The following is a 27022-nucleotide window of genomic DNA, read 5'->3' as shown; positions in this document are numbered from 1 at the left end:
CTTTGTGTGTGAATGGCCAAGTCGAACTCCCTCCATTGACATCTATTCAATACTGACAGGTTTTATTGTTCTCATTGGCTGACTGACACCTTAAAGACACAATAGCTATAAAGAAATAAATACTAATTCAACTCAGTAAATCACGTTGCCATTTGCTGGTTCAAAGATTGGCTGTAGATTTCTGAAAATACATTTCTAATAGCACGTAAGACTGCAGAGAGATAAAAACAACCCACATCACAGGATGGAATCATATTTCATTCACTCATAGGTAAACAGCTAGTTGTTCTGTGTTGCATTACTGCAAATCAAATCAAGCTTTTAAAATGTACAGTAGTATTCATGATAGGTAGCTATATAAAGCCTGACATTATTTTTACCTCTCTTGAAGCCATGCTGACACAGATCAGCTTAACGGGGTCATGAAATGCAAGCTCAGCTTCTGGCTGTCAGTCAGCATGATGGACAAGATTGTTGCCAAGCTGTCAGTGTCAGTCTCTTTTACATAACCACTGGAACCTGGTGGCATTTTTTTTATGCTATTTGTTATTACATACTGTATATCTCCTTCCATGTGACTTTGGGCAATGTAAAATAGGCCACACATGAGATATTGGAGAAGTCATCCTTCTTGATATTCTTCTCATAAAACATTTAAAAAGGCAGTAGAGTGCATAATTTCTGCAATACAATGTGTAGAGGCAATGCATCATTCAGAGGAATAATTCATCTGAAAGCAAACGTTTTTTTCTGGTCTGGAGATTAATATAATAAAAATATGTAAATATATGTCATGCATGGTTAACAGTAATGGATGCAAACCAGGAGTAATAAACCAGATGATTCATGAATTTACACAAATGCTGGTAGGTTCTTAAAATTCTGCATGTAATCACCAATTCAGTGTGTCAACAAGCAGACCCTATGAACTCACAAGGGGCATTAAGAGGAAATTTTACAAGCTGACCAAGGGAAATCATTTCAGTGTGAAGGGATTTGTTGTTTTGCGTTGCATAGACGACTATCCATGGTTACCTTTGTGCCTCACAGACTGCTCAATGAAGAGAGAAGAGAGGGGGAAATTGTAGGACTATGATACAGTTGTAATAATGAGATAAGTCAGATGTTCATATGTGCACAATGTTCAGGTGTTTGTTTATGCATGGTCTCAAGGAAAAAGGTCCGTCAAGGTCTGCAGTCACTTAATTAATTTTTAACTAACCTAATAGCCACAGCAATTACATTTTACATGGCCATATAACTAAGATCTCATGTTCGTCTTTGGCTGGGCAAAATTATTTTTTTGAGAATTCAATCTGTTAGACCCAAAGGGCTGAGAGATAGAAGAGTTTAAACAGGCACCACTTTTCCCTCCGTCGCTAATTACAGTTGATAATGAATATTTTTCATTTGGAGAAATTTTTCATTCATTTTCAAAAGATTTTTTTTATAACTTTTATTTCAAGTGATTTTACATTTTCAATTTATATGATAGTGCTAATATGTTTGGATTCGGACAGGAAACATAAGCCAGGAAACTTCCAGCTGCCATCTTTGTTTCTGATTCTTGGGCAGTAGCTAAGTTGGCATTATATAAAAGATTTTTCATATTATTTTAACACTCTGATGGACAACATGTTAATGCACAACAAGGGCAAAAAGTGACCGGTGTTCATTTTTAGCATTATTTGACACATAGCACAGCAAACATGATTGCTTCTTTGTCATATATGTTTATCAAAATCATGTCATCATCTAGATGTTTGATGAAAAATAAGGTTTTTTATTTAAGTTATTATCTTAATTTCTCCTTCTTGATATGTAGAAGACGTGCAGAACTTGCAGACATGGGTCAAAAGGATGAAAGTCAACAGGATTTTTTTTTTGTTTTGTTCTAAAAAGAGAATAAAAATAATCATGGTCTGAGGGGAAAAGTACAAATAAAGTTACAGGGGTCACAAGAGTTATGATGAGACTGCAAGATTGCTGTTCCATTAACACTGAGTTAACTTGATTTTCTTTTATTGTTGTTTCAAAGGATTATGCTTTGTCCAAAGGGGCTTTCCCTATTGTGTATAATCAGCTTTCCTTTACATTCATTGACAGAGTTACTGGTCTCCACAGTCATTCCATTCTCCATACTGGCCCTGAAAAGTCTATATAGTGTGATCCCAGTTTAAGTGATGAGGAACAAAATCCATAGTCCTCCTTCTGTGTCATCCATCTAGTCTATGTGGAGATTATCTAAAGTTACTTTTTAGTTTTGGATTCATCTTAGGTGAGGAGCTCTTTACAGTCAGTACAGACAGATGTTGATGGTTGCTTTTATCTCACCCTACCTGGGCAGGTGGCAGAGGTGCATGTTCCCTCAGCCCTGTGACAGCCTATGTTCTCTATGGATTAGGGAACCCTAACCCATTGAAAATGCACAACACAAGTTCATTGCTTGTGTTTGGCATATTTTTATGGCCTGTATCGTTTAACCAAAGTATAACCATGTAGATTACTACCAGATAAATAATGAAATCAAATTGTGGACTATTCTTTTTATGTTGAGGGAAGACTGGGCCTTTTCCAAATTTGAACGTTGTTTTGTGGGATTAGAAGCGGTTTCCAGCTGAGAGAACATAAGACTGAGGGAACACAGAACTGAGGGAACACAGGGCCTCATCCAAATGTGAAATTGTCCTGAAGGAGCATGGGACAGCCTGGTGGTAGGTTCAAGTCAGGTGAGGCTGAGGTGGTAAAATGCCATTGGCTTGAGACAAGGGGAGGAAGGATGTTCCTTTTGCTTCTGTTTTATTTAGTTTTGTTATATTTCCATGCTTGCCTTTATTATGGAAACTTTTTGTTTATAACTGTCACCTTTTTGCATTTTCTCCTGCATATTTACCTGCTTCTTCAACAACCAAGTTTTTTGGTGCCACGCAATATCATCTCCCCTTCTCAAGGGGCCGCGACCGTAAGGTGAGCTCGTGCGGAGTGGTCCGCAGTAAAATATGTTCCTTATTGCAAACGTGTAACCAAAACTAAGGTTCCCATCAAATTCCACTGAGAATACATACACGTCAATTGCGACCAATGCATTTTTGGGAGAGTGATATAACTATTGATGCAAAAAAACAACAACAACAAAAATAAACACGTCAAAATAAGTGCTTGCGATGTTAAAAACAACTTAGCTGCGGAATTCATGAAGTACAATAAAATGCACAACATGAAACCAGAATAATTCGTTCGGTCACTTGGTAAAATCTGACAGAACTGGTTAAACTAACCAGGCAAACTTTATAAAATGGATGTGTATGGATATGAGGCCACTGCTTATCTTTTCCTCTCGTACACGCAACCTGCTAGCGGTCAGTGTGCGGCTCCGGCGCATCGCAGCCAGCGCAGGCGTGGTGAGTGGAGCCGCAGGCAGGGGGCGGCAACATGGCGGTGGCAGCAGCACAGACGCGGAGACGCGCCTGGCGGAGAGTGGCACACACACACATCTTTGTGTACGCAGCGCAGGTCGGTCAGCTCAGTTAACCGGCTGGCACCGACAACACGCCGGACTCTCTCACCGGAACTCTCCAGAGAGGATTTCACTGACAGTGGTTTCCTGTGCGTGTTTTGTTTTTGTTTGTCGGGGCTTCGCGAGTCTTCTTCTCTTTCATTTCTTTTTAATGCTTCAGAGCAGGCAGTTTATTACAAGGGGGGGAAGCGTGTAAGTAGCCTCTGAAGCCGCCCGGTCTTGGGTGGAAATGACAAGCGAGAGAGCGGTGACAATGCCGGGCTCGGTGTCGCTCTCGGACCGACAACCTCCTCCAGGTCACAGGCAACACGCGGCTGCCGTCTCCGCTGCCGCCGCCGGTGAGACAATGATGATGTCCGGCTCAGGTTCAGTGGTCCTCCCGGCTGGGATTATCAATCCATCGGTTCCAATCCGGAATATCAAAATGAAATTCGCTGTTCTCATCGGACTGATACAGGTTGGAGAGGTTAGCAACCGGGATATTGTTGAAACGGTGCTGAATTTGGTAAGAAAACGTTTTGTTTTGTTTTTTTTCTCCACTCTATGACTGGACATTATTGCCTAATCCCAAATCTGGCAATTCAGTGGCAACAATGACAGTGTTGACATGTAACAAAGCAATGTTGTTCTGACATCAAGACGGCGCAAATCAATCTTAAATTATTTGCAGCGCTAATATGAGCAGGTGCCCCGGGATGTGTGCGAGTGAACAGCAGAGATCCAAAAGTCACACATGCACACACACAAGGTGGGCTGAGGGGTGAGGGGACACTGATCCAGAGCCAGTTCTAAGTTTTTAAGTTCAACAACGTCCTGACTTCACTGAATTTGCTTGTAAATCAAACAGACTCATGTGGATGATGGCAGTGACGATGAAGTGCATGTCTGTTGGATTTTAGTCTAATGTAAGGTAGACACAGCTTGCTGGCACAGAATTCATTTAAAATGGCATTTCTGTAGTTTTAGGGTGATGTAGGTGAGCAGAGGCAACAGGGCTTCTTCTGCTCACCTGTGTGTGTGTGTGTGTGTGTGTGTGTGTGTGTGTGTGTGTGTGTGTGTGTGAGGGTGAATTTTTTTGGTGTGTTCTGGAAATGCTCCGAACTAAAGTGCAGTAACTTGTGTGAGTATGATGGTCATCATCCCCAGATTCATTCAGACCCAATGAGAATGATGTGAATAGCCTTGAAAAGTCTGTTCTCATAATTCACCGTATGTTAGTATTACAGATGCAGCAGAGTGAGAGGAGGGTGACAAACATTTATGCTCAGCACAGGGTGGCTGAGGATTTGAGCCCAGCGTAAGACCAGGGTTAGCAAATGAAGCCAGTTTCCTCCGTTGGCATGGTGTAAAATGATACGAAGAGAGCGTAAAAACAGCTAATACCTTTGCTTTGACCATCTGCACAACGACTACAGCAAAGCCTGTTTGCAGTGGTTTCGTTTCTGTCTTGTTAGCACACCAGAGATTAATTACAACCTGTTCTGGCACAACAGAAATCCACTTTGTGGAGCAGGACAAATTGTAGCCCTTGGCGTGTTCAGACATGAGAGTAGTGGAGTCTCTGACACCTTGCCCTCTCACTCTTTGCACTGTTATTTTCAAAAGAAAGAATATCATTGAATTCAAAGAATAACAGGCTGTGGTCCACACTGACTTGATTTGAACACGGATGGTCCTGACAATGGACGATACAGTTGTTTTCACCAATTGATTTCTCCATTTTGCTTTCTTCTGTTGACTTACTGAATGCAGGACTTAAGTAATGTCACATCTTCCTTTTGCTCCTATGTGCTTGTTTATCTGTTAAAGTAATTTGTACATTAACACACAGTAAAGTGCACTTTACTACTCTCTCAGTCACATACAGGTCATAGACTTTTGATTGACGGTTTTAATTGATGGTGTTACTGCTGCTGTGTTTAGCTACTTGGCGTGTCAGACCATTTGGATTCTACTTGACTTGTTTGCAAACAGAAATACAACCTCTGTCCAAATCATGTGCATGCAAATAAACCACATATGCGGCAATCTTGAGAGCAAATGACATAGTAATTGTTATTATATCTGCCTCTTCATCTAAATTACATCACAAAATGTGCATGAAAAACACCAGCCAGGGCAGAGGGTGGAGAAAACTGTCATGCAAACAAGCCTCCTGCCTGTAAGATGCCATGACTACAGGATTTTTATGCTCATAAAGTCAGATTATTTTATTAAGCATATTAAGAGCAGAGAGGATCTGAAACTGTTTCTCATTGGGTCCAATTTGTGGAGTAATGAAATAATACTGTTTTCTCCATATCCAAGGAGCAACATCTGTCATGAAAAAGTGTCTTATTCTGTTATTTTATTTTTTTAGCTGCACATCTGTTGAACTGCCAAGACGGAAATTTGATGATAAAATGAATCTGATGCTGCTGTTCTTTTACCAGAATTAGAGCCTGCATAGAAACCTACCTCAGATGTTAGAGATGGAACGTCATACATCTCTTTAGATTTATGAAATGGGCACCACTCATCAGAAAGGTAAATCTTAGCTGACTTTGGCACAAAACACCTTCAGAAGGTAAAGTATTCAATCACAGTGACCCAGAACCCTCCGTTCTGTACCAATACCTCCGTCAGAATGGCATTCAGTGCGTTATTCCTCTTTAGGATGGAGCCTTTCCAAACATCTTATGAGCATAAGTTGAAACACTGTGGACACAGAAAAATCTCATTAATATAATATCAAAAACATGTTCCATTTAATATTATGATATCAGCAGAGCAATGTGAATCAAAGCATGATTACAGCTTGAAATGGCCCGTAAAGTAGTCATCCAAATAGACTTAATTGCATAGAAATAAGATGGTATGTTTGACCTCATCTTTTCTTACTTTTCTTCTATCTCTCTTATAATGTGCTCTTGTTTTCAGCCAGTGATGTTGTTATTCTGTGCCTTTAGGTGCGTGTGTGCGTGTCAGTGCGTGTGTGTATGTGCACGTACCCCTTTGACCTTGTGTAATAATGAAAAAAAATGTGTTTCCCAACCTAATTATAGTACTTTCCGTATTAGATTATTGGATCAAATTATTGTCCCTAAGGTGTGAAAAACTTTGGTAAACAACTTGTTTGTCTTTTCAGTAAGACTCATCAGCAGCTCTTTTCAGCTGCACATAAGGTTGCACTCAAGCTCTGATCATAAATATAGGTCATACGCATAATCAGATTTGGCATAAGCAAGACAATATTGCTTGTTGTTTTCTCACCATTAATTTGGAAACAAAGTGGATTTGTCTCGTATTCAGATGTGCGCACCCTCTGTGTGACCTGTAAGCTGACTCACTGCTTCCTCCGAGATGTGAAAATAAGAGTGGGTATTTCTGCTCACTGCTAATTGTCCTTTGGTGTGAATCATTGAATGAACAGTCGCATTGCTGAACACCAAGTATGATGTGATGGATTATAAAGAGAGATGTTAAAAGAAAATGGCATGACCTATGAAATCAGGAAAAAGCCATCACGGCACATCTTTATCTTGACCCTGACATTTCAGAGTAACGGAGTTCTCATGTGCTGTCAACAACAGATTTATATTAATAACACAAAAGCATGAAACATGTGGTCGGAGTATACAACAATCTTCCCACTACTGACAACATGCAAAGCCTCCTTGTCAGTAGTTGACTATGCTTGCTGATGTTTGTTAAGCTTCTTTGACAGGTAGTCCACTGGTTTCTCACAACCATCCTCCCCTGCTTGGAGCAGAACAGCCCGACTCCCACCTCACAAGCATCAGCTGCGAGCAGAAACAGCAGACAGAAATCTGGAGCTCTGAGTGCTGAAGGAGGACTAGATGGCTTTGACTTGAGCGAGCGCCTCCTGACATCTCTCTGACCAAACCCACTTCACATTTTTCCTCAAATAGTCACCAATGCTTGCAAAATTGGGCACAAAGTGGTGATAGAATCCAAACATTCAGGAGTTGCATCAGCTGTGTGTAGGTGCATGGAACTTTCACTACTCTTGAAAGCACAGCTCCATCCATCTGATGTCCAAGGCAAGTCACTCAACCCTTGCCAAACTCATACTTGGCGAAGTTAACTACCAGACCAGCCTGCTTGAGAGATTCAGATGGTGCCCCTATCTATCTGATGTGCAAGTTCCTCATCCTCTGGCTGAAAGAATTCCGTTAATGCTGAAATGTGGCTGGTGCATTTTTCATAACAGATGGCAGGATGTTCAACCTGCACAGGCCTTTGTGAGTAACAAAACCTGAAATCTCACTTGCACGTTCTGTGCATGACACTTGAAAACAACCCTTCAAGAGATCCACCTTGGTTACATACTTAGCCTGACAAATCTGATTGATAAAATCTTCAAGATCGGGAAGGGAAAGCATCAGCTTTAGTCTCATTGTTTGCCTTTCTGGAAACCACGTAACACATGGCTGCCTTTCCTTCCTGGGCTGCCAACACTACGTAGCAGACCTGCCCAGGGGAGGAACTTAACAAGATCATCTACTGTTGTCTTCCCCCTAAAGCTACATCCAAGATGGTAAATAAGCAAAGACCCAATGCAGTCAAGCAAGATGTGAGGGAACGGCTCCTGTTCAATAACCAACGGTTGTGATGAGTGGAGCCCCACCAGGCTTTGTGACCACCTGACACACATGACAACAAAACCACTGCACACCTTTCCTGAATCTGGGCCAATAAAGGTGTTCCTTACGCAGTCTTTCTTGTTCCCAAATCACCACGAAGCTGCATCATCTCCTGACTTTAACTTGGGAGCAGTACCACCTGCTCGGACATGGCCCACTGGTCTCTAACAAAATAGCCCGTAGACACATCCCTGGCCTCCCTAATGCAGGTTGTAATTTTCAGAACATAGCCCAATGTGTTTGGCCCCAGTCTCTGTAAGTATGGTGACTCAGAAACTGCCCCTTGGGAGCGGAGGCCCTCATAGCCATGAAGGTCATGTACAACCTTCCTTCCTCCCGACACCGACCCAGCTGGCCTAGTTGAACCTCTCCTGTGGTTAAAATTCTGACACCGACTTGGGCCACATCATAGCTGTCAGCCAACGCTGCTGCACTCTGTGAGAGCTGGTCGCATCACGTTCATTGAGATAGACCTCCATCTCCCTGGGGACACTGACTGTTTAAGTGGCAGTTGATCTTTCAGCTTGTGGTAATCACAGGCATTACGAGAGTGAATCCAACAATTCACCAAGAAGGTTTTGTTAGTTTTATTTTTTTATGTCGAGTTTGAATGAAGTGTGTTTTAAGATGAAAAATTACTGTTTCTGTAAATGGAGTCTGGTGGCTTTGCTGAAAGCAACATAGTGGTCATTTCTGGTTAAACAAAAAGTGTCTTACACTTCAACATAATGGCCTATCTCTGTAGGAATCCTTTTCATAATGCTGTGAGACATTTATAATAACAATTTGAGCCCGTCAGTGACAAAAACAAACACTTTCAATGGACATACATCAACAGTGCGCAAACGCCCAGAGGGACAACATTGCATCCCATTTCACAGCTGCTGGCTGCAGTGCTCCTGCTCAATACTGGACCAATTTCAAAAACTGTTGTCCCCATTGGACAAAAAAACATGGAAAAATAGGGCCCATAAACACAGATATTATTTGACTGGAATTGTGCCCATTTGTCTGGGATGTTGAAATCTTCCAGGACACTCTGGGACACAAATGGAAACACTGCACACGGTGTCACTTCAATTGATCGAAAATAAAATGTAGGTCAAGTTGAAATGAGCTAATAATTCAACTACAACTGTGCGACCGTGTGACCGCTCCCTCTCCGAGGTCTGACATTCCTCAGCGTCAATGCTGCTGAGACAATTCATTTGTAGACATTAAACCCGAGGAGAGTGACTTCAGCAGGGACATAGAGTGCTGTGACCCACACTGAGGGTACTCTTGACTGACATGTCAGGTCAGAGTTATCACCAGGCTTATTTTGACTCCATTAAAGTGATACTCCACCAAATTCTATTCTTTAATATCAAACACTCACCCCCTGCAGACTTGAAGCTCTTAAACGTGGTGGATTCCTTCTTCATAAAGAACTGGAGCTGTGGTCAAGTTCAATTTTATCTCACTTACATGGATTCCAGTGGTTACATTTCTGTAGTGGAAATACAGAAAACGCCACAACACCCATAGAAACTTGTCAAAACACTCCTGCAGCCTAATCCACTTGTCTACTATCCATTTGTATGCTCATGTTCCACATGTTCATATTTCACCCAATATGTCAAAATATGGCAAAACAGAGTTTCTGTTGGCTCCTTCAGTTATCTGTTTATGTTTGTAGCTTCCGTCTACATCTGCTTATGCTTGTCTCAAGGGACTGCTTGAGAAAAGCTACAAACAGGTACAGTGTGCAGTATTTGGCAGATTTCGATGGAAATATGAGCAAAAACAGGTAAGAAGATTATGCTGAAGGAGTGGATTGGTGCATTTCTGCATTATGAATGTTGGAAATCATGTACAAACACATGTAGATATGAAGTCAAGCTGAACAGAGACTGTTTGTAATGACCAATATGAAACATGGATTCTTGGGTACTAACAAGATTTTTGGTGGATTATCATTTTAATGGCATGCTACACCTTGCTGGCCAAAGATCTATAACGAGGGAATGAGTGTACCAGTTGCCAAACATAGGGTTTTATTAAAACACTTCCAGAAAAGATCTTACTGACAGAGTTACATTACTGTTGCTGCTGCAGTATTCCCTTCCCATCTGTATCAGTGACTCCACTTATCAGCTCAGATAGAAAGCACAGCAGCATGCTGAGACACTTTGAATGAGAAATTGGCAGATTCTCAGTATTTCATATGACTTTACTGCTTCGTTAAATATATGATCACCAATAGTTGCCAAATCAATTATTTTCATTAGCTTAATGGAATTACATGCGCTACTGCAATTATCCTTATGACAGGCGCAATGACACACATTGAACTATGATTAGTAATCACTCATCCTTGCTGTTTCTTATTACAAGATCCTTTTGAGAGCGATTTCCCTGAATCAGAATCAAATACAGAAAGGAAAAGCTCGAAGTTGAAACACGTTTTTTAATGAGATGTATTGTTGTACTGAAAGCCAAATGAGTCAGTCAAGACTGTAGCATCTTAGATTTTACACCCTGAGACCTGAAGTATATTTGTGACTTTATGGCTCTCTGTCTGCTCACTGTAAGCTAATTTATTTAGACTGTGAAATCCCATTGTCACAGTACATTTTTCAAAGAAGAAGACAATTACAGAAAGATTAAATAATAACACTTTAAAATATACAAAACAATATATGTGTTAAAACTAAGATTTTCATTGCTGCATTGATGGGACAAGAAGCCAGTGCAGTGAGAACACAATTGATGTTATTTTTTCACGGTTTTCTGGGTATAGTAAGTATTCTAGCAGCTGCATTTGGGCCCAGTTGGATTTATTTATTTTTGTAATGCTACAGAGTGGAAGAAGTGAAAACATGTTGCAATACTCCAACCAATGTACATCAAATGAATGCATGAATTAAAATTTCTGCATCTGATTGTGTCAGAAATCGGCGATCTTGGGCAACATGACGGAGGTGGAAGAAAGCTCTGTATGATGTTATTGATTTGCTTCTCAATGATACTGCTATCGGGGATGAGAGTGGCATTTGGGCAAATATGATCAGGATGAAACATGTTTATGAGAACAGTTTGTTTTTGCAGAGGAATCGATATTTCTTCCTCCACTGACAGTTGTGCCAGTAGAGCAGAATACAACACAGGCACAAGGCGTGTTGAGACTAAGGGGATTTTGCTCATCTGGATAAACTGCCCTCTTCATGTTGCACATCTGTAACTTTTGCTCTCTGCCTACACATTCCGCACTTCATGTCATATCCCTTACTTCCCTTCAAATAAAGGCGCTAACAGCTACTCAAAAACCAGTTTGAAGATAATTTCCAGCAGTGTTCTCTGGGGCATTTAATTCACTCTATCTTGTAATTAGAATAGTCTTGATTGAAAGAATGGAGCTGTGATGACACCCACTCACAGCAGAAAACTAACAGGAAAAACAAATGAATAAGGCATTATGCTTCAACATGCTTTATTAACACGGTTCCTCTTTGAACAAGTTCTCTTTGGAGGCTGCAAATCACAAAGTTAAAGTACAGGATGTTTGTAATTGAAGTGGAAGTACACAGTGCCACACAGCATGCACAGAGCAGTAGTAAATCACCTCTCTGGACTCAGGCCTTAACTCCTTCATATTTATGCACTGGTTCATGCATGCAGTCAAAAAGCTCTCCTACATTATACAAAATGACACATTTGGAAAATATCCCTGTTTTGCTGAACAGCATTGATATAAATTCACGTGATATTTCAAAGATTTGATGTTTGTTGTCATTCTTTGTAAAGAGTAAAAGCTGAATTTTTCTCTCCAAAATCAAAGTACCCTTTCAAGATTCTCTGGATAACTGATAAAAACTGTGCTAGTGTTTAAGCTCCACCTGAACTTTCAAAGCCCATCAGGTCTGGCCTCTTCATCATCCTGCCTGTCATCCCAAGGTTTATGTTAAAAAAAAGGTGGCTTGCCTTTTCTGTCAGGGTCCTTATTGTTTGGAACGGCCTTCAGGAGGAAATTTGACCTGTCCTTCTTTATTTATGATATTATTATAAATTATTTATTGAAATATTTTAGTCTATGATGTTTTCATATGTTAGATGAGTTTGCTCTTTGGTACCTTCTCCTTCTAGTCAGACCCTGGTAGTTAGTTCTGGGGCAAAGTGCTGATCTCTGTGTTTGATGTTTTCTTCATCTCTGTTCTTTTTATCCACAGTTAAAAACCAGCAGGCATCTTTGACTTTCCCTCTGTTTGTAGACTTAAATCTGGTCGAAGAAGAGTCTTTTTCTATCAGTCAAATATAAATGCTTTCATGTAGATGACTGAAGGGAAGACTTTCCTGCAGCTGCTCTGTGAAGGTTGTCTTTCATTCTTCAGAAGCCGTCTAAGACTCATGTTGCCCCACATTGATGATGATTGGATGTTTTGTCATCATAGCATCTGAAAACAGTGTTTATTGAGTATTGCAAAGCATCATATAGCATAGGGGAATAATTGAAAATGGAATCAAAGCTGCCCTAAATTAATTAAGCTTTGTTTTGTAGAGTTGAATGAAAATCAGTTGAACCATACCAGAGGGAAACCTTTATGTTGTTGTTGTTGTTTCTTTGATAAGAAATGAAACTCAACAATCAGTATATCTGGAAATGCACCACAGATGAAGGACAAGGATTGAGACTTGTGTGTGGCCTAAGCAGCTTTCAGTCATGGTTGGCCGTCACTGTAAGCATCCCTCTGCTGCTCTTGAGTCAATTGCACACTTTGATCAATCTTGGATCAATATCACCTCTGGGCACTGGTACAATTTTGCAAATGTCACACTCCAGTTTTTTTCCCCCACAATTGTTTTCTGTGTCACTCTTGAAACATGACCTCATGAGTCCCTGCCTTTTTTGCTCTGTGCTGCAGACTCACTGCATGCATTCATGTACAACCACCACTCCAAAAAAGTTGGGACACTCTGCATACCCAATCATGATACTATCACCTGAACCTGTTTACCTGTGGAATGTTCCAAACAGGTGTTTTGGAGCATTCCACATCTTTCCCAGTCTTTTGTTGCTCCTGTCCCAACGTGTTGGAAGCATGTTGATTCAGAATAAGCAGATATTTCCAGAATTTCAGGCAGTAAAAGATTAAATATGTTGTCTTTGTACTGTTATCAGTTGAATATATGTCAAAAAGGATAAGCAAGTGATCACATTCAGGTTTATTTATATTTCAGCATCTGAGCTTTTTTCGAATCAGGATTGTATTACATCACCACCAGACTTTCTTTATAATTAATTGACGCTTTCATTTCCTTTAGGGCATGCTGCAAAAGTTCTGCTGATTTCAGACTTCACAGGTTTAAAGCAACATGAAGAATTCGACTGACATGTTGATCTGGTTCGGGATGTGTCAGGCATCATGTCAAGCAATTCTAAAAAAAGTGCCTTAATGATCTTGTGTATTTTTTATTCCATCCTGGCTCTGCTAATGTCCTGCTGAACTGCTCTTGAGCGTGAATCACTGCTACAGGTTTTGTGTAGCTGTGTGCACTCAAACCTCTGTGTAGAGTGGGTCACTGAGAGATAATTTACCTACATGGACCAGTTAAGTATCACATTAATGCTGTTAATGTTCCTGAGATAATACTCAATATGCTACATTCTCTCCATGGTAAGATAATTAACTCAGTCATCCGGAGTAGTAGTGTTCACCTTCATGAAGTCTATACTAAGCCTTTCATATTCTCCAGTTTGAACCACATGCATTGTCGGAGAGAGTACTGTATGCTAAAATTGTGCTACCTCAGTAAAGTTTATTCTCTACTAAGCCATCCAATTTCTGCCAAGAGGAGTTTCCTCTGATCTACTTCATGATAATCTTCTTAGGATTTGAGAGAAAATTGAAATTCTGATTCTGTGCACATTTGTTTGTTTAAAAGTGATTTACCTCGTTTGATTCATGGAGCATGCTGACGTGCATTTTCTCAGCCAAGGGCAAAGTGAAGGACCGCATTTTTGAACGTTTTCTGTATCCTGTCATATCTACAAATGTTTCAATCAGCTTTTTTGGTCGCTTTGATATGTAAGTACAGTTGCATTCTTATGTTTTTGAATTTTCATGAGGTCTCTATTTAAAATGTTCTTGATGCCCTTGAATCATCTCATTTTTATAATCTAAGTGTTTTTATCACTTTTTTTAATCATACCCGATGTTTTGAGAGAAGAAGCAGTTTGTTTTGTTGTGGAGGAGTTTGCCTTTATGCTCACTGCTTATGCTACTACCGTCCTCCTACTTGGCAAATTAAAACAATTCTACTTTCAGTTTTATCTGCTCGATTTTTCACTGTTTGTAATGCTGCCAAAAGAAGAATTTAGGCTCGTTGTATTATTCAGCTTTCTCTAGATAACATCGGTAAAATGGAAACGCCGGTGGGTATAGACCCTTTATGGTTTCATTGATAACCAACAACTAGTGCCTTGAGGGAATGTTAAAGAGAGAGGTCAAACGACTGTGCAAAGGCCATGGATCTATTTTCGCTCTCTGTCCTCCCCCTGGCCTTAGTCTTCTCTTGCTCTGCTCATCCCTCTTACTCGCCCATGCAGTGTTTCCCCAGAGAGATGCTGATCGTATATTATTTGGCTGCTGCCTACATTTGTGTCAGGGTTCATTCTGCGATGCATCCTCCAGCTCACTCGGGGCTGGTCTACCAGGGGCACGATTGACTGCAGATTGCTGGGACTCTGTAGCAGTGGCTACCCTGTCTCTCAGGAGTCTTTTTGATACAAATGTGTTTCTTTGCTGCTGTACGATGTGGAGAAATAAAGGTATTTGTGTTTGTGACCTTATTCAGTTCAGGTTTGTCTGCTTACAAAAGCACGTAGAGCTCAGCAGGTTCACAGTGTAAATGGACATTAATTTACTGCAGCTTTCCTTGGAAAAATTATTTATTCATTTATGTATTTTACCATTTATTTAACTAGATAATGTCCTTTTTACATTCCAAGCTGTTTTTGTTCCTGGCTGAGCTACTTACAAGTACTCTCAAAAGAATATTGTTTTTTTTCTTGCAAAGGATGTCTGATTGTGGTTTTGCTGTGATGATGTTTTTCAATTTCTCATTGAGATGACTTTCCATTGATGCTTGATCCAATTTGGCATCACTCTTCCTTAACCAACCCCTGAAAGACATTTTACAAGAAAGCGTTCAAACCAACATACATTCAGATTAGTCTGTGACTAAGTTAGACCAGTGTACATGATGGGCTGGCAGTTACAGTATATTTATAATGAATTCCATATTCTTACACTCATTGAATTTAGGCACCTATTGAGCATATTTTTGCTTTGGTTAACTTGCTAAAGCTGCAGACAACAGGATCTTAACCCCCTTTGAGTAGCAGCCTACATACAACACATTATTAACATATTTAGCAGTGGTCAGCTACAGAACCATTGTTAACCAGACCTGTTTACAGCAAGGGACAAGTGTGTTGGATCATCTGCAGCAGCCATGTGCTTATTCCCGACGGTGGAGCTGGTTTGGCAGTCAACCAAATCCCAGCCTGGATGTTAATGCGTTGTCTCTCCCCATAGGGACGAAGCCCTGTGCACACATGCTCATTTCTATGGAGATGAGCTGCATCTCTGATCAGGCAAACATGCAAAGTCATATTGCTCGCTGCAGCAGGGTGACAGCCAGTTACTGTAGCAAAGTGTTCACATCACAGTGCAGATGCAGCAAAATCAAACGCTACTGGATAACGAGATAGTGAAGGTGCAAATTAAATCTACGGGCCTGTTCCTCACGACCCTCACAGTACAGTCGTGCTGGGAAATGGGAATCCTTGTCTAATATGTACTTAACTGGAATATATGAATGGAAGCCAAGAAACTCGTTCATGTGCTGTAATGTTATGAAATATGTTGGCAAATATTAGATGTGGTCTAGCTTGAAAATGAACTCGTGTTTGACACTAAGCAAATGAATCTGAGAGCAGCCACCAGTGTAATTGGATTTGAGGATGTGAGTGATTTGATTTTTGAATTGTCTCTGTGTGGAGGAATTATAAGTACATCCTTAAGTCAGAAAACTTAACAGATGGGTTTAGCTGGATAGACGTACAGTGTTTGCTTTTGATGCCGTAGCAATCTCAACCTTATCATCTGTGCCTCTTTTATTTTAACATTGGAAAAAAGGATTTATTCAAATTGCTTTAAATCATGTTGGAAAGGTAAATCAAGATGTTTTCTAGTCACATATGTTTTGTAACCAGGTTGTGATTAAAGAGGGTGTGGGCATAAAAGTAAGTAAAATTTGCTCATATTTTGTCATATATGTGACATTTGACCCATTTGAGAGGGCATTCTTAAGTTCCTGATCATCAAGATGCAGTTGTATCGCTCTTTGAGTATGGTAACATGTCACTGAAGTCCTGGATGAATCCATATACTTTACTCTTGTTGTTATATTTACATGAAGCAGTGAATTAAAGAATAGACCTGTGTGTATCATGCTTCTATTGTATTCATTGCTTTGAGTGCAGCGCATCAACAGATACAGGTTGGATACGTGTTCACAGGTACAGGAGGGGGGTTGCTGTCTGGGCTGCAGCCCCCCCTAGTGGCGGCTGCTTAGAATCGTACATAGAACAACGGCAAATACCCAACTATAGTGACGTTCGGCATATTCAGAATTTCATTGGCTAGTCGAAGCGTCAGTCATTGTAAAATGGTTGTGATTGGTTTAAGCTTCACTCAAAAGAGGAGAAAACGCCCCCTGACTGTTATTGGCATCTCTGGTTGCAAGGCGTTATTTGGCAGATTGTGATTGGTCAAGTGAATTGTCATTTGAAGCCTCAGATTGCGCACAAAAAGTTTGCCTTCGTTTCCGGAAGTTGTAGTGGCAAACACGGAAGACAAGCGGAAGACGACCACATAGCCTGCTAATTTGAAAGGAGAAAACATATTTCTGTGGATTATTATCAGGTTTTGCACTAAATATTTTACTGCAATGGATCGTTTGGACCTTTGTCGATGTTACCACGCCTTTTTTGACGGAGTGGCAACAATCTGTGGATCACTGAGACAGTAGGTGAGTTGCCTCAATTTGTTTGCTGGTGTTGTTGACGTTGATTACGCCGCCTGTTGTGTTTGTATCTTGAAGTGGTTTGCATCGATCGATTGACGAGAATCTTCGCTTACTAACTGTATAATACGAGTATAAACGTAAATGCAGCATTTGTGTCAGTAGAAAGCAAGAAAAAAAAACAACAACCAAGAATTAATTTTCCCGCCCGTGGGCCGTCTGAAGGGGGTGTGTGTGTGTGTGTGCGTGCGTGCTGCGTGGGTGTGTGCGTCATGGCCGCTAGCCTAGCCAGTGGTTGTGTGTGTTGTGGCGATTATCGTAGTTACTGTCACGAGTGACATTGCCTCAGAGTGCCTACTCTGTGCTAACAACCTCATATTCAGTCGCTGCCCCCCTTCTTAAAACATTTTCCCCACGCGCCCTTACATGTTCACCGTCATACACCACTAGCTTCCCAGTGGAAAGGCAGTCTTTTTATTTGCAATTTCTCTTTCCATCTCTGCTAGTGACAGAGCACAGACAGCAGAGACTAACCCAGTTTATTGGTGAAGCATAAGGCGTCTGAGGTCCGTATTACAGGAAGTGACAGATTTATAATTCTCTGTTGCACACGAGCCACTTGGCAGTTAATGATGTGTGCTGTGAATACAGATTTCAACATTATGCCTGACAAGGGTGGCATTGTTGATGGGATGGTTCTGTTTCGAATATGTTATGTTTTCATTTACACTTCATTCCCTTTGGTCTTGAAGTGCTGCAGCGCTGTAGCCTGCAGTGTTTTGCCATTAGGTAGCTTAGGCCAGGGCGCCGCGCGCATCCTGCTCTCCTGCTTTTTGCAATCCTGCAAGGGCTTTGCTTTTGATAAAGGGTAGGGTAATCAATCCCTGAGATGTTTATATTTATTGCTCCAGTACAGCTGGGATGTTTCCATTTCCTGCTGATATTGAAGCATGAAGGACTATATAAGAGCGAGATCACACACTGATTTAATGTGGCTGAAGTAAGGGGGAAATAATGGAGGGCTTAGTGAGAGTTAGGGTTTTGGATTACAATTAATACTAAGGGATCAGCTTAATGAACGAAGACACCATCCATTTTTATGGCTCATTATCCTCCCTGCCACATTCTACCGGGATCTTTTTATAATTAGTCACTTGGACATACTTTGTCTGCTGTCTGCTTGTTTTTCCATCCTGTTCAGTGCATCAGCTCTTAAAAACTGTTTTGGTGGACACTCAGCAGTCTGCTGTTCACTGCTTAGGTACGTCTTGAATGAAAACATCTGCAGTGCATAACTTCTTATTCAAATGCCATTTAACATTAGGTTTCCTCAGCACAAAAGTGTCGCTGATATATTCATGAAAGACCCCTATATGTTCTACCTCCCTTGTTTAATTATACAATGACAGCTTGGCTTCTCCTATATAGTTAATCAATTCAGATTGTGTTCATTTTTCAGTTGCAGGAACATCAGTTTGTCCTCTATTGTCTGGGATTAAAGACCCAGTAATTATTTATGGTGCCCTGTAGATGGCTGTTTTGTGGTTTATTTGACTCATTGTTGATTTAATTTGACTTGAATAGGGAAGCTGTGAACTATGGCCTCTGTTGTAACCAATTTTACTAGCTGTTTATGTTCTCCATTTAAAAAAAAAACTATGTAAGTAGAAAATATTATTATGAATTATGTGCCGTTTATCTTGTCTACAAATGCTGCTAAACAGTGGATTCATTCAACTGCTACATACTGCGCTGCATATCTCTTTTGTACCTTTGTGGATGCAATTAAGTCTGTGTATGTTGTACGCATGGGCATGTTGAAGCCCAGTTTCAAGCAAAGGCTGTGTGTCTCTGGCTAATGCTATTAGTTGTGAGAGTTGGACTGCTTTGAAAGGAACATCTGGCTGGAGAGCCTCACTGTTGCTCCAGAGTCTCAAGCAGAGACGGATTACTGCCGTGGCATTTGGTTGAAGATGATTCAGCTTGGAATTAGATGGCCTATATGGAAGACAGCTTGGGACAGGGGGACAGTCTTACTCTTTTTGTCATCATGAATACAGGGTGTTAGGAGTGGTGAGGGCTGTTGAGATGGAGAATCCTGGCATCATGCTTCTGACTGATAATACATGCTTTGATTAATGTTTGAGTGCTTTATCACATATACCCTGGCTTTGGGCAGAAAATCCCCACTCTGGACACATATTTGCCTGCTTCTATAAATTGTGCTGACCATATTTTTTTCTCAGTGGGATGCTCATACGGTATGTAGCTTTTTCAAAGCTGCAGGCTGTTTTTTGATTTTATCTTTCCACAGTGTCAGTATCCCACCTGTCAGCCCCATCTCTTCCCTGAAGCAGTACCCCATACACACTGTATAGGAGGAAAAATATATAAAAAAAAAATATATAAAAAAAAACTGAACAGTGGGATGGTACTGATACTGATACTGATGCTTATAAAATTGATTCATATTGTACTAATTATATTACAAACTAGCAGCAGTTTAAATTAGTTGAAAAAGTGGATCCAGCTGCCTAATTAATTAATTATTTTTCTATGTTGTGTCAACAGGTTTTACTTCTTTACCAATCTTTCGAACCTATTGGCCATTGTATGGTGATGACTTAGCCTCTGGGGGCAACGGCTAATGTTTCAGGGCTTCCTCTGTAGCCAGTGGACATCTGGACCAATTCAGCTAATCTCTATAAACTGATATCTGCATATGAATGCAGATGAATTAAAAAAAGTTAATAAAAAATAAAATTTCATTTTGGCCAGTGGTTTTTGCCATTCAGATGTCATTGGTCAATAATACTCAGACTGCAAACGGGCTACGAATGAAAACAGGAACGCTTCTAATACCAAAATCTTACATACAGATTCTGTATTCATGTGCAGATATCTGTTTACACATTACTTTTTAATTAAGAAGATGAAGAAGTACTCATCCTTGACTTGCAAGCCGTCTGAAATGACCCCAAAACATCTTTCCAAGGCGTTCTGGAAAGGTGTTTTGGGCCTTTCAGCAACATAGACAGTGGAATATTTTATGTATTATCTTCTTGTTGCCAACATCAAGTTTGTGTCTAGGAAACGGACAGCCTTCATAGAAAATATAGACATAATGATCACTGCAGCCCGTTGCTATACTGAGGAAGTCAAATTCTTTCCATTCACATTAGTACACCAGGCAAGTCTGCTTTATAAATGTGCAATATTTCAAGGGGACCAGGCCGCAGCTAGGAAGTAGTGCAGATATGAGAGGATAAAAGTGCTTACTGAAGAGAGGCTCTATATCCCAGGTGTAAGTTTTTGGAGGTGGCATATTTTCTCCTAGAAAGCCCACTGTCGTGATTATCCCACTGACAACCTTGTCTGCACACAGTTTAAAATATAGGGCTGTAACTGTTTGGAGAGAATCCGGGTGTACTCTTTAGTTTACTGGTATCACAGTAGCCCTTGGATATGTCATCTCCAGCCTAAAGTGGAACTGCTGGTTTTCACTGCTACCAGCCAGGGCCATAATTGCGTTCACCGGGTGTCCCAGGTCTAAATCAATACATCCAGACTAGATCACTAGAATGAAACCAATCTTTCTGTCTGGCAATCATTTGCACAGTGTGACAGATAAATAGAGCATTGTAGATGATCATCAGTACATACGGTGAGAGGTCTCTCTTCCCAGAATTCCTTGATATAATGGTGCCAGTACCAATACATTTTGTATGCTGAATTGGCAAGAGGATGTGCATAAAACTCTTCCTAAATCTCTGCTTTTGTAGTCAAATGCTAGAATGCTAGAATATTATGCTGCCTGGCTTGTTTTTGACAGCTAGTTTTACAGTTTTGTGTTGGTCAAAGCAACAGAAGCGTGTTTATTGCTCCAGTCTCTGAAGGGCTTTCTTTGTTGCACATTGCCAGCCATGACTGATCCAGGTCTGTGGTGACCTTGGAGAATCCGCTGTTTTACCCCAACGGGTAGTAGATGGAGGATGGGGAATGGGGTGAGGAGCAGTTCAGGACAGCCTCCTCGCTACTCTGGCACAGAGGAGGACAACCGAGCTAAATCCGTGTGGCAGCTGCGTCTGCATTTTATAACAGCAATGTGTTCACAATGTAGGCATTAACGATGATTAGATTGTCCCAAGTTCATCTTCACGGCTAACAACAGGAAGTGTTGCCCCGCAGCCCTGCAGTGGTCATTGTGAACGTTTCCAATCAGCCGTGTAACTTCATGTCCATTACTCACAGCCAGCGGATATGCGGTGTAGCTGTCCTAATATTTTCCCTGTTTAAAGAAGGGCTCTCTCGTACAGTATGTTTCCGACAGTCTCAAAGAACATCAGTGTGATGAAGTTTTTTTTTTCTGAAACAGTTTATGTTCATGATCTCCTCAAAAGTCTCGACCCAGGAGTGACTGTTGGTCTGTTCGCCCTGCCCTCTTTCTGGCTGCACTGGAGTCAGAGCCACTTCTCTGGAGCACTTTTATCTGCCTGACTTTATTAAGAGCGTCGAACAAATTAGTGAGCCACTACTGGCCCAGAAATGTCCTTGAGGCTTAAAAGTAAATTTGCACTGCCAAGTCGAACAAAGTTGTACATCAAGTCTCTGACAGCTCAAAACTTCTCAACCCCCCAGTGATCCAGTGTTGTTGCCGCAGCCGTGGGAAGAGTGCTGTAGTGGGAGGTGCCTGCTTGGGGGGTCGAGGGGAAAGGTGGGGGGTGCTGCATTTCACACATAAACTGATGTATTTAAGTTAGAGTGGATGTTTTTTTGTGAAAATTCAGTGCATAGCATGTTATAATAGGAATACATCATTCGACACAGCCACAAAAAAAAAACAATAGCCCAGACATACGTAGTCTGACATGTTGAACAAGCTTTCGCATACAGCACACAAGTACATATTTAAACATGTCCAGTACTTTAACAGCTTTTTCAGCAGGGGCTGCTGCAGCATCAGTACTTCCCACTGCCCTGGTCTGTCTTTGAACCACCTGTAGATCCTCCTCCTGGTTTTTCGATTGCAGAGGCACTTTTTGTGGTCGTAGGGCCTTAAAGCAGCAATAGGAATATCCTATTTTAAAGGTGGGACTGGTTAGCTTGCAGAGACTGTGACACTGCATTTGAAGAGATAAATTTCTCTTCACAGTCTATCGTTACAATCTACAGCTCATTGAGCACCAGTCTCTCCACTGTCAGACCACTTCAGCACAGAAATGTCACAGCGTAAAAGTCTGCATAAATGAGCTACTTTGAGTAGTTTGTTGCGTAGAATCTAACACTGTTTTATTTTTCGTATGTATGTTTTGTCGTCTACCTCATGTCTCTCTGTAGTGGTTATGAGAGGCAGGCTTTGGCACATCCTCAACATGAGGTCACAAAAACACTGCAAACTTTTTCCTTCCTCCTCTGGAGTCTCTATGTTTTGGACCTGGTGATCAGATTTAATAGTTTTTCTCCAGTAAGGGATATTTTGGCAGGTGACATTTTTAATTCACTGAGTTGGCTGGTGAGCCTGCATGCTAATTTTGGTCACTGGGCGTAAGTATTCACAAAACATCCTGAAATCTGGTCCTTTGGCAACCCGTGTAGCAGGCAGCATCTCAGAGGTTGATTTGGAGGATCCACAGAGCTCCGTGGACTGTTTGGCCCTCACACTGTCTGAACCTGTCCTGAACCCAGAGCGCTCTGCCTGACAACTACATTATTTGCTCCCTACTCCAAAAGAGCTTATTGTTTGGAAGAGGGGTAGGAGGAATCTTTCAGCCAAGAAAAGTTTGCAGAGTTATCTGAACCAGAAACTAAAATCTGTTATTGGTTTTCTATATGTGGAGTGCCGGCTTCAGTGCTTTTAAAATAGACTTTCACAGGTTCAGTTGTACAGTGTTTTGGTTCCTGTTTAATTTATTACATGTAAAGTTTAACATTTTGAATTTTTATTGTTGCTGATGTCCTACATATATAAATATCTTAATGAACTCGTCCTTTTGTTATATCAATAATGAAAAAATGAAGACAATAAATATACAGCAACCGATCTGTGATAATGGAAGAATTAGGGGGCCTAGAGAAAATGCTAATTTTGCTTATAGTTAATAGGGATGTCCTGATCTGATACTTATAGTTATCTAAACTCATTATTTGCAGCCACCCTCAAACCTTTTTTTTGACAGCGACTTAAAGTGAGAAGCTGCCTCCTGAATTTTTGTCCACTGCTTCATCCCAGATGCCAAAAATGACTTTTGTTCACCACTCAGGGTTTGAGTATATGTGATTCTTTTAGTGTGATGAAAATGGTACTGCGTGTTCCCGTTGCACAGCGACAAAAATAAATTTCAGCATCTCAACACCATATAATATACAGTACCAACCATTGTGAATTTGTGAGTATTCAGCAGCTGTGTTATGTCAGTGCAGTCTTGTTCATTCATTCCCTCTGACAGCTGCCATTTCAGTCAGTGAGTGGGAATGATTTCTGCGCTTCCAGCAGTCGAGCGTGTTACAAGTTTCGACCAGTGTTCTGTTGTTCTGTCTGCTGGCTTATGAGATTGAGTGTGTGACCTGTTATATGGGGGGTCGTCTTGAACTTGGCGGGGGAAAAAGAAGGAACTAGCTGGAGAGTGACAGAGGAAAACTGATAAGCTGAGGAGGAGAAAATGTGTTGCACACAGTCGTCATTGTCCTCTAGCCTCTAGTATTCGATTCACAGCTGCTCAACAGTGTGATTTAAGCACACACTCATTTACAGTCCTGCAATAACTATATTAATGCATATCATTGATACATATTCATGAGAGCTGTGATTTTTGCAAGAATGTGGTTTTTTTTCCCCATTGAAACAAAAACTACATGCACAGCATCATTAACATTAATGAAGCGTGCTGCTTTTCTACAGAACGCTTGTGAGTATTCAACATTTAAATGAACATTACTGCTGAACCGTTTTCGTGCATGATCTTTTGCTATAAACGTCTGCTAGACTGAATATGAAATGCAGAAGGTTGTAGACTGATGATGCTCTGCTGTCATGCAGCTGTATTTATTCCCTTAGGCAGGCTGTGGCCCTTTGGCTGTGCATGGCTGGACCCAGTGTCTTGTTTTAATTTGTCGTCTGTCATGTAGGACTTCCAAGTGAATCCCATTTACGTATCTGACAGAAGTGCTGAGTTACTGTGGGATCCATGGCTTGTCTAATGTGTTGGTATTTTAATTGTTAGAATATTTAATATAATACAATTTGACAGAGTATCCTTTGGCTATGAATCACGGAGTAACACAGAGGTAATATTGCAGTCTGTCCTGGTGCTTTGTTTTTGGAAAACTTCACTTACACTTTACAAGTTACCACATGTGATGACTTGTTTATGGCTAGCATCGCAATCTCAGCGGGACCGAGGAATGAAAAACGACATTCACCAAAAATGAAAACAGTAGGATGTTTGCAGCTCATGCTACAGTAACCAGTTTAAAAATGATGTAAGGCAATTTAACTTAATCCTCATGACTGACACCATGCTATTATCCTAGACCCTTTGCTGCTGTAACACTGCAAATGTCCCCACTGTGGGATTAATAAAGGCTTATCTTATTTGATCTTATCTTATTTTATGACGGCAGTCAGTTTAACCAAGGTATTCTAAACAAGTTATGACATCTACACGCCGCACACAAAAACTGGATTACTTGAGTAACCAGATTAAGAAGGAAATTGTCCGTTCCTGTAAAAGTGGCCACTGATTGAATCAGACCCTCCCTTTTAACACTCTCAGTTCAGCTCCAAATAACCTCTCGTCTCTCTGTCTGTGAAGCCTCCAGAATGGCACTTCGGGGGGGACAGTCGGTCCCTGTAAGTACATTCATTCTCAGTCAGAGGGCAGCTGGTGCTTCCAGGTCCGTCACTGAGTCAGTGGTGTTGTGGACGATGCGCCTGTGTTTCTGCACTGAGCCGTGTGATTGCCATGTGTCAGAGAGCATGGCCAAGTCTCACTCGGGGCATCTGCAGATTAGTGTGTGTTGGCTGAGTGACCATGTTTCTTGGCTGTCCAGTACTCTCCTCTCCTTTCCTTTGAGTCTTAGGATGCTGGCTGGTATTCTGAACACACTCCAACTGTGATACCGTTCGCTACACATTGGCATTAAGGTAACACTGTTTGGAGCTTATATGATAATTATTAGGCTTTTAGCTCGTGATGTGGAGTATCCATGACACTTAAAAAAGTTACACCTGTTGAAGTGTTTGCCTAAATGTTCTCAGCTAGCTGGCATGTAATTAGAGTTAAGCTAGTTTTTACTCGTTTGATTAGTGGCCTTATGCCCAGTATGTAATTATAGCATTCCAGGTTTGCTTTTTCCCTCCATTTCTGGAGTTAATTGCTGTGCTTTTTGAGGACAGATGATGTGAAGAGCTTCATGCTGTGGGCAAACTCCACTGTTGGCACTGTAGGGTGACTCTGCTGTTTCATAGCCATCTGGCTCCTCTGTCTGTCTGTCTAGACTCAGGTTGCTGCACCACACCCGGGCCCATCTATGATTAATAAATGTAGTTATGTACTTTTGCCCATATGGTTTTAATAATTGCAAATGACTTTAATTTGGTGCATGTTGGAACATGCTGCTGACACATAAAAAGAAGTGTTTCTGTTTTTGTTCGAGTAACTAGTTTTCAGTGTTTTTTTTTTTTTTCGTTAAAATAAAACAAACTACAAAATAAATTTACTGCGTAGCATTGCTCAAACATATTTTTTAAAGTTCTGCTGGATCGAAATCCCTTGAGCTATGGCGGCAATATAAAACAGCATGCCATTCATGCAACAATTACTGTGTTAAAGTGATTTTTGTTTTATTTTATTAAGCTACTAATCTACACACTTCTACCCCGAGCACAGAACAAACAAACCTCATGTTTTTGCCATCTGAGTAGTTAAATCTGGTTGAATATCCAAACACCCCGCAGGAGCAAGGCTAGCATGTGCACTGTCTGCAGCTCTGTCTGGCATCGATCCGTGCACGTGAGTGAGAAGGATGCATTGTTGACATTATTCCCACTTTGAGGGAGCAACATTCTGCTCAGCAGCCTCATGATGTTAGGCAGATTGAGGCTGACAGGTTGTGTTGATGCAAGTAATTACACAGTAGATCAAATAAGACCATAATAGAGCCATCAATCACTGTTCTGAGACCACGCCACACTCGCCCGCATGTGCATGCCCATAGAAACACACACAGAGATGACACACACACACACACACACACACACACACACACACACACACACAGTTTGATGGAATGACTATAGTCTTTTTCTTAGACAACTGTTTTAAGAAGCAGCAAGTTTATGTCTCCGATACAATCCGTTTTAAACCGCAGCCCCATTTCTGTCTTATTTTCCGAGCATCTGTTTACTCTGTCTGAAATGCAGTTGTTTTTGTGATTGATTTTCACTCGTTGTTCCTTCTACACTTCAACGTCAAGAGACTGTCAATAACAGCTTTCCATGCAAATAATTCTTGGGCTTGTTCTTGCTGTCTTTTATTTGTTTTTGGTGTTTGATAACCTATTTGGCATTCAGCTGGGGAGAAAAGTGAAAAGCACTTTGTCTTGGCCTAATATAAACTGAGCATGGCACTCGGCTGTGTTGTTTTATGTTGCTGTGGCTTGGTTCAGAGGAGCTTTCAGAGCTTGTAAAATCTCTGCTGCAGAGGGGCAAGGAATTGCCTCTCTCTCCCACTTTGTCACAGCAGAGTCCACCGATTGTGGATTTGGGTGAATGTATAGTATCACTGAATGA

At 41.0% G+C, this 27022-nt stretch overlaps 1 protein-coding gene across 3 annotated transcripts in view; it reads left to right on the top strand.

Annotated features, from left to right (window-relative positions):
- Positions 1-3432: 3432 nt before the first annotated feature.
- The window catches only part of nbeab (neurobeachin b), a 183307-nt gene continuing 159717 nt past the window's right edge, over positions 3433-27022 (top strand). For all 3 annotated transcript variants that reach the window (XM_076734998.1, XM_076734997.1, XM_076735000.1), the window contains exon 1: positions 3433-4022. In XM_076734998.1, coding sequence (XP_076591113.1) covers positions 3747-4022 — 276 coding nt within the window. In that variant the 5' untranslated portion in view covers positions 3433-3746. The remainder of the gene's footprint in view (positions 4023-27022) is intronic.

The sequence above is a fragment of the Chaetodon auriga genome, chromosome 7 (genome assembly GCF_051107435.1).
Source record: "Chaetodon auriga isolate fChaAug3 chromosome 7, fChaAug3.hap1, whole genome shotgun sequence".
Taxonomy (NCBI): Eukaryota; Metazoa; Chordata; class Actinopteri; order Chaetodontiformes; family Chaetodontidae; genus Chaetodon; species Chaetodon auriga.
Note: the sequence above shows the minus strand (reverse complement) of the source record. Positions and strands in the feature narration are given on the sequence as shown.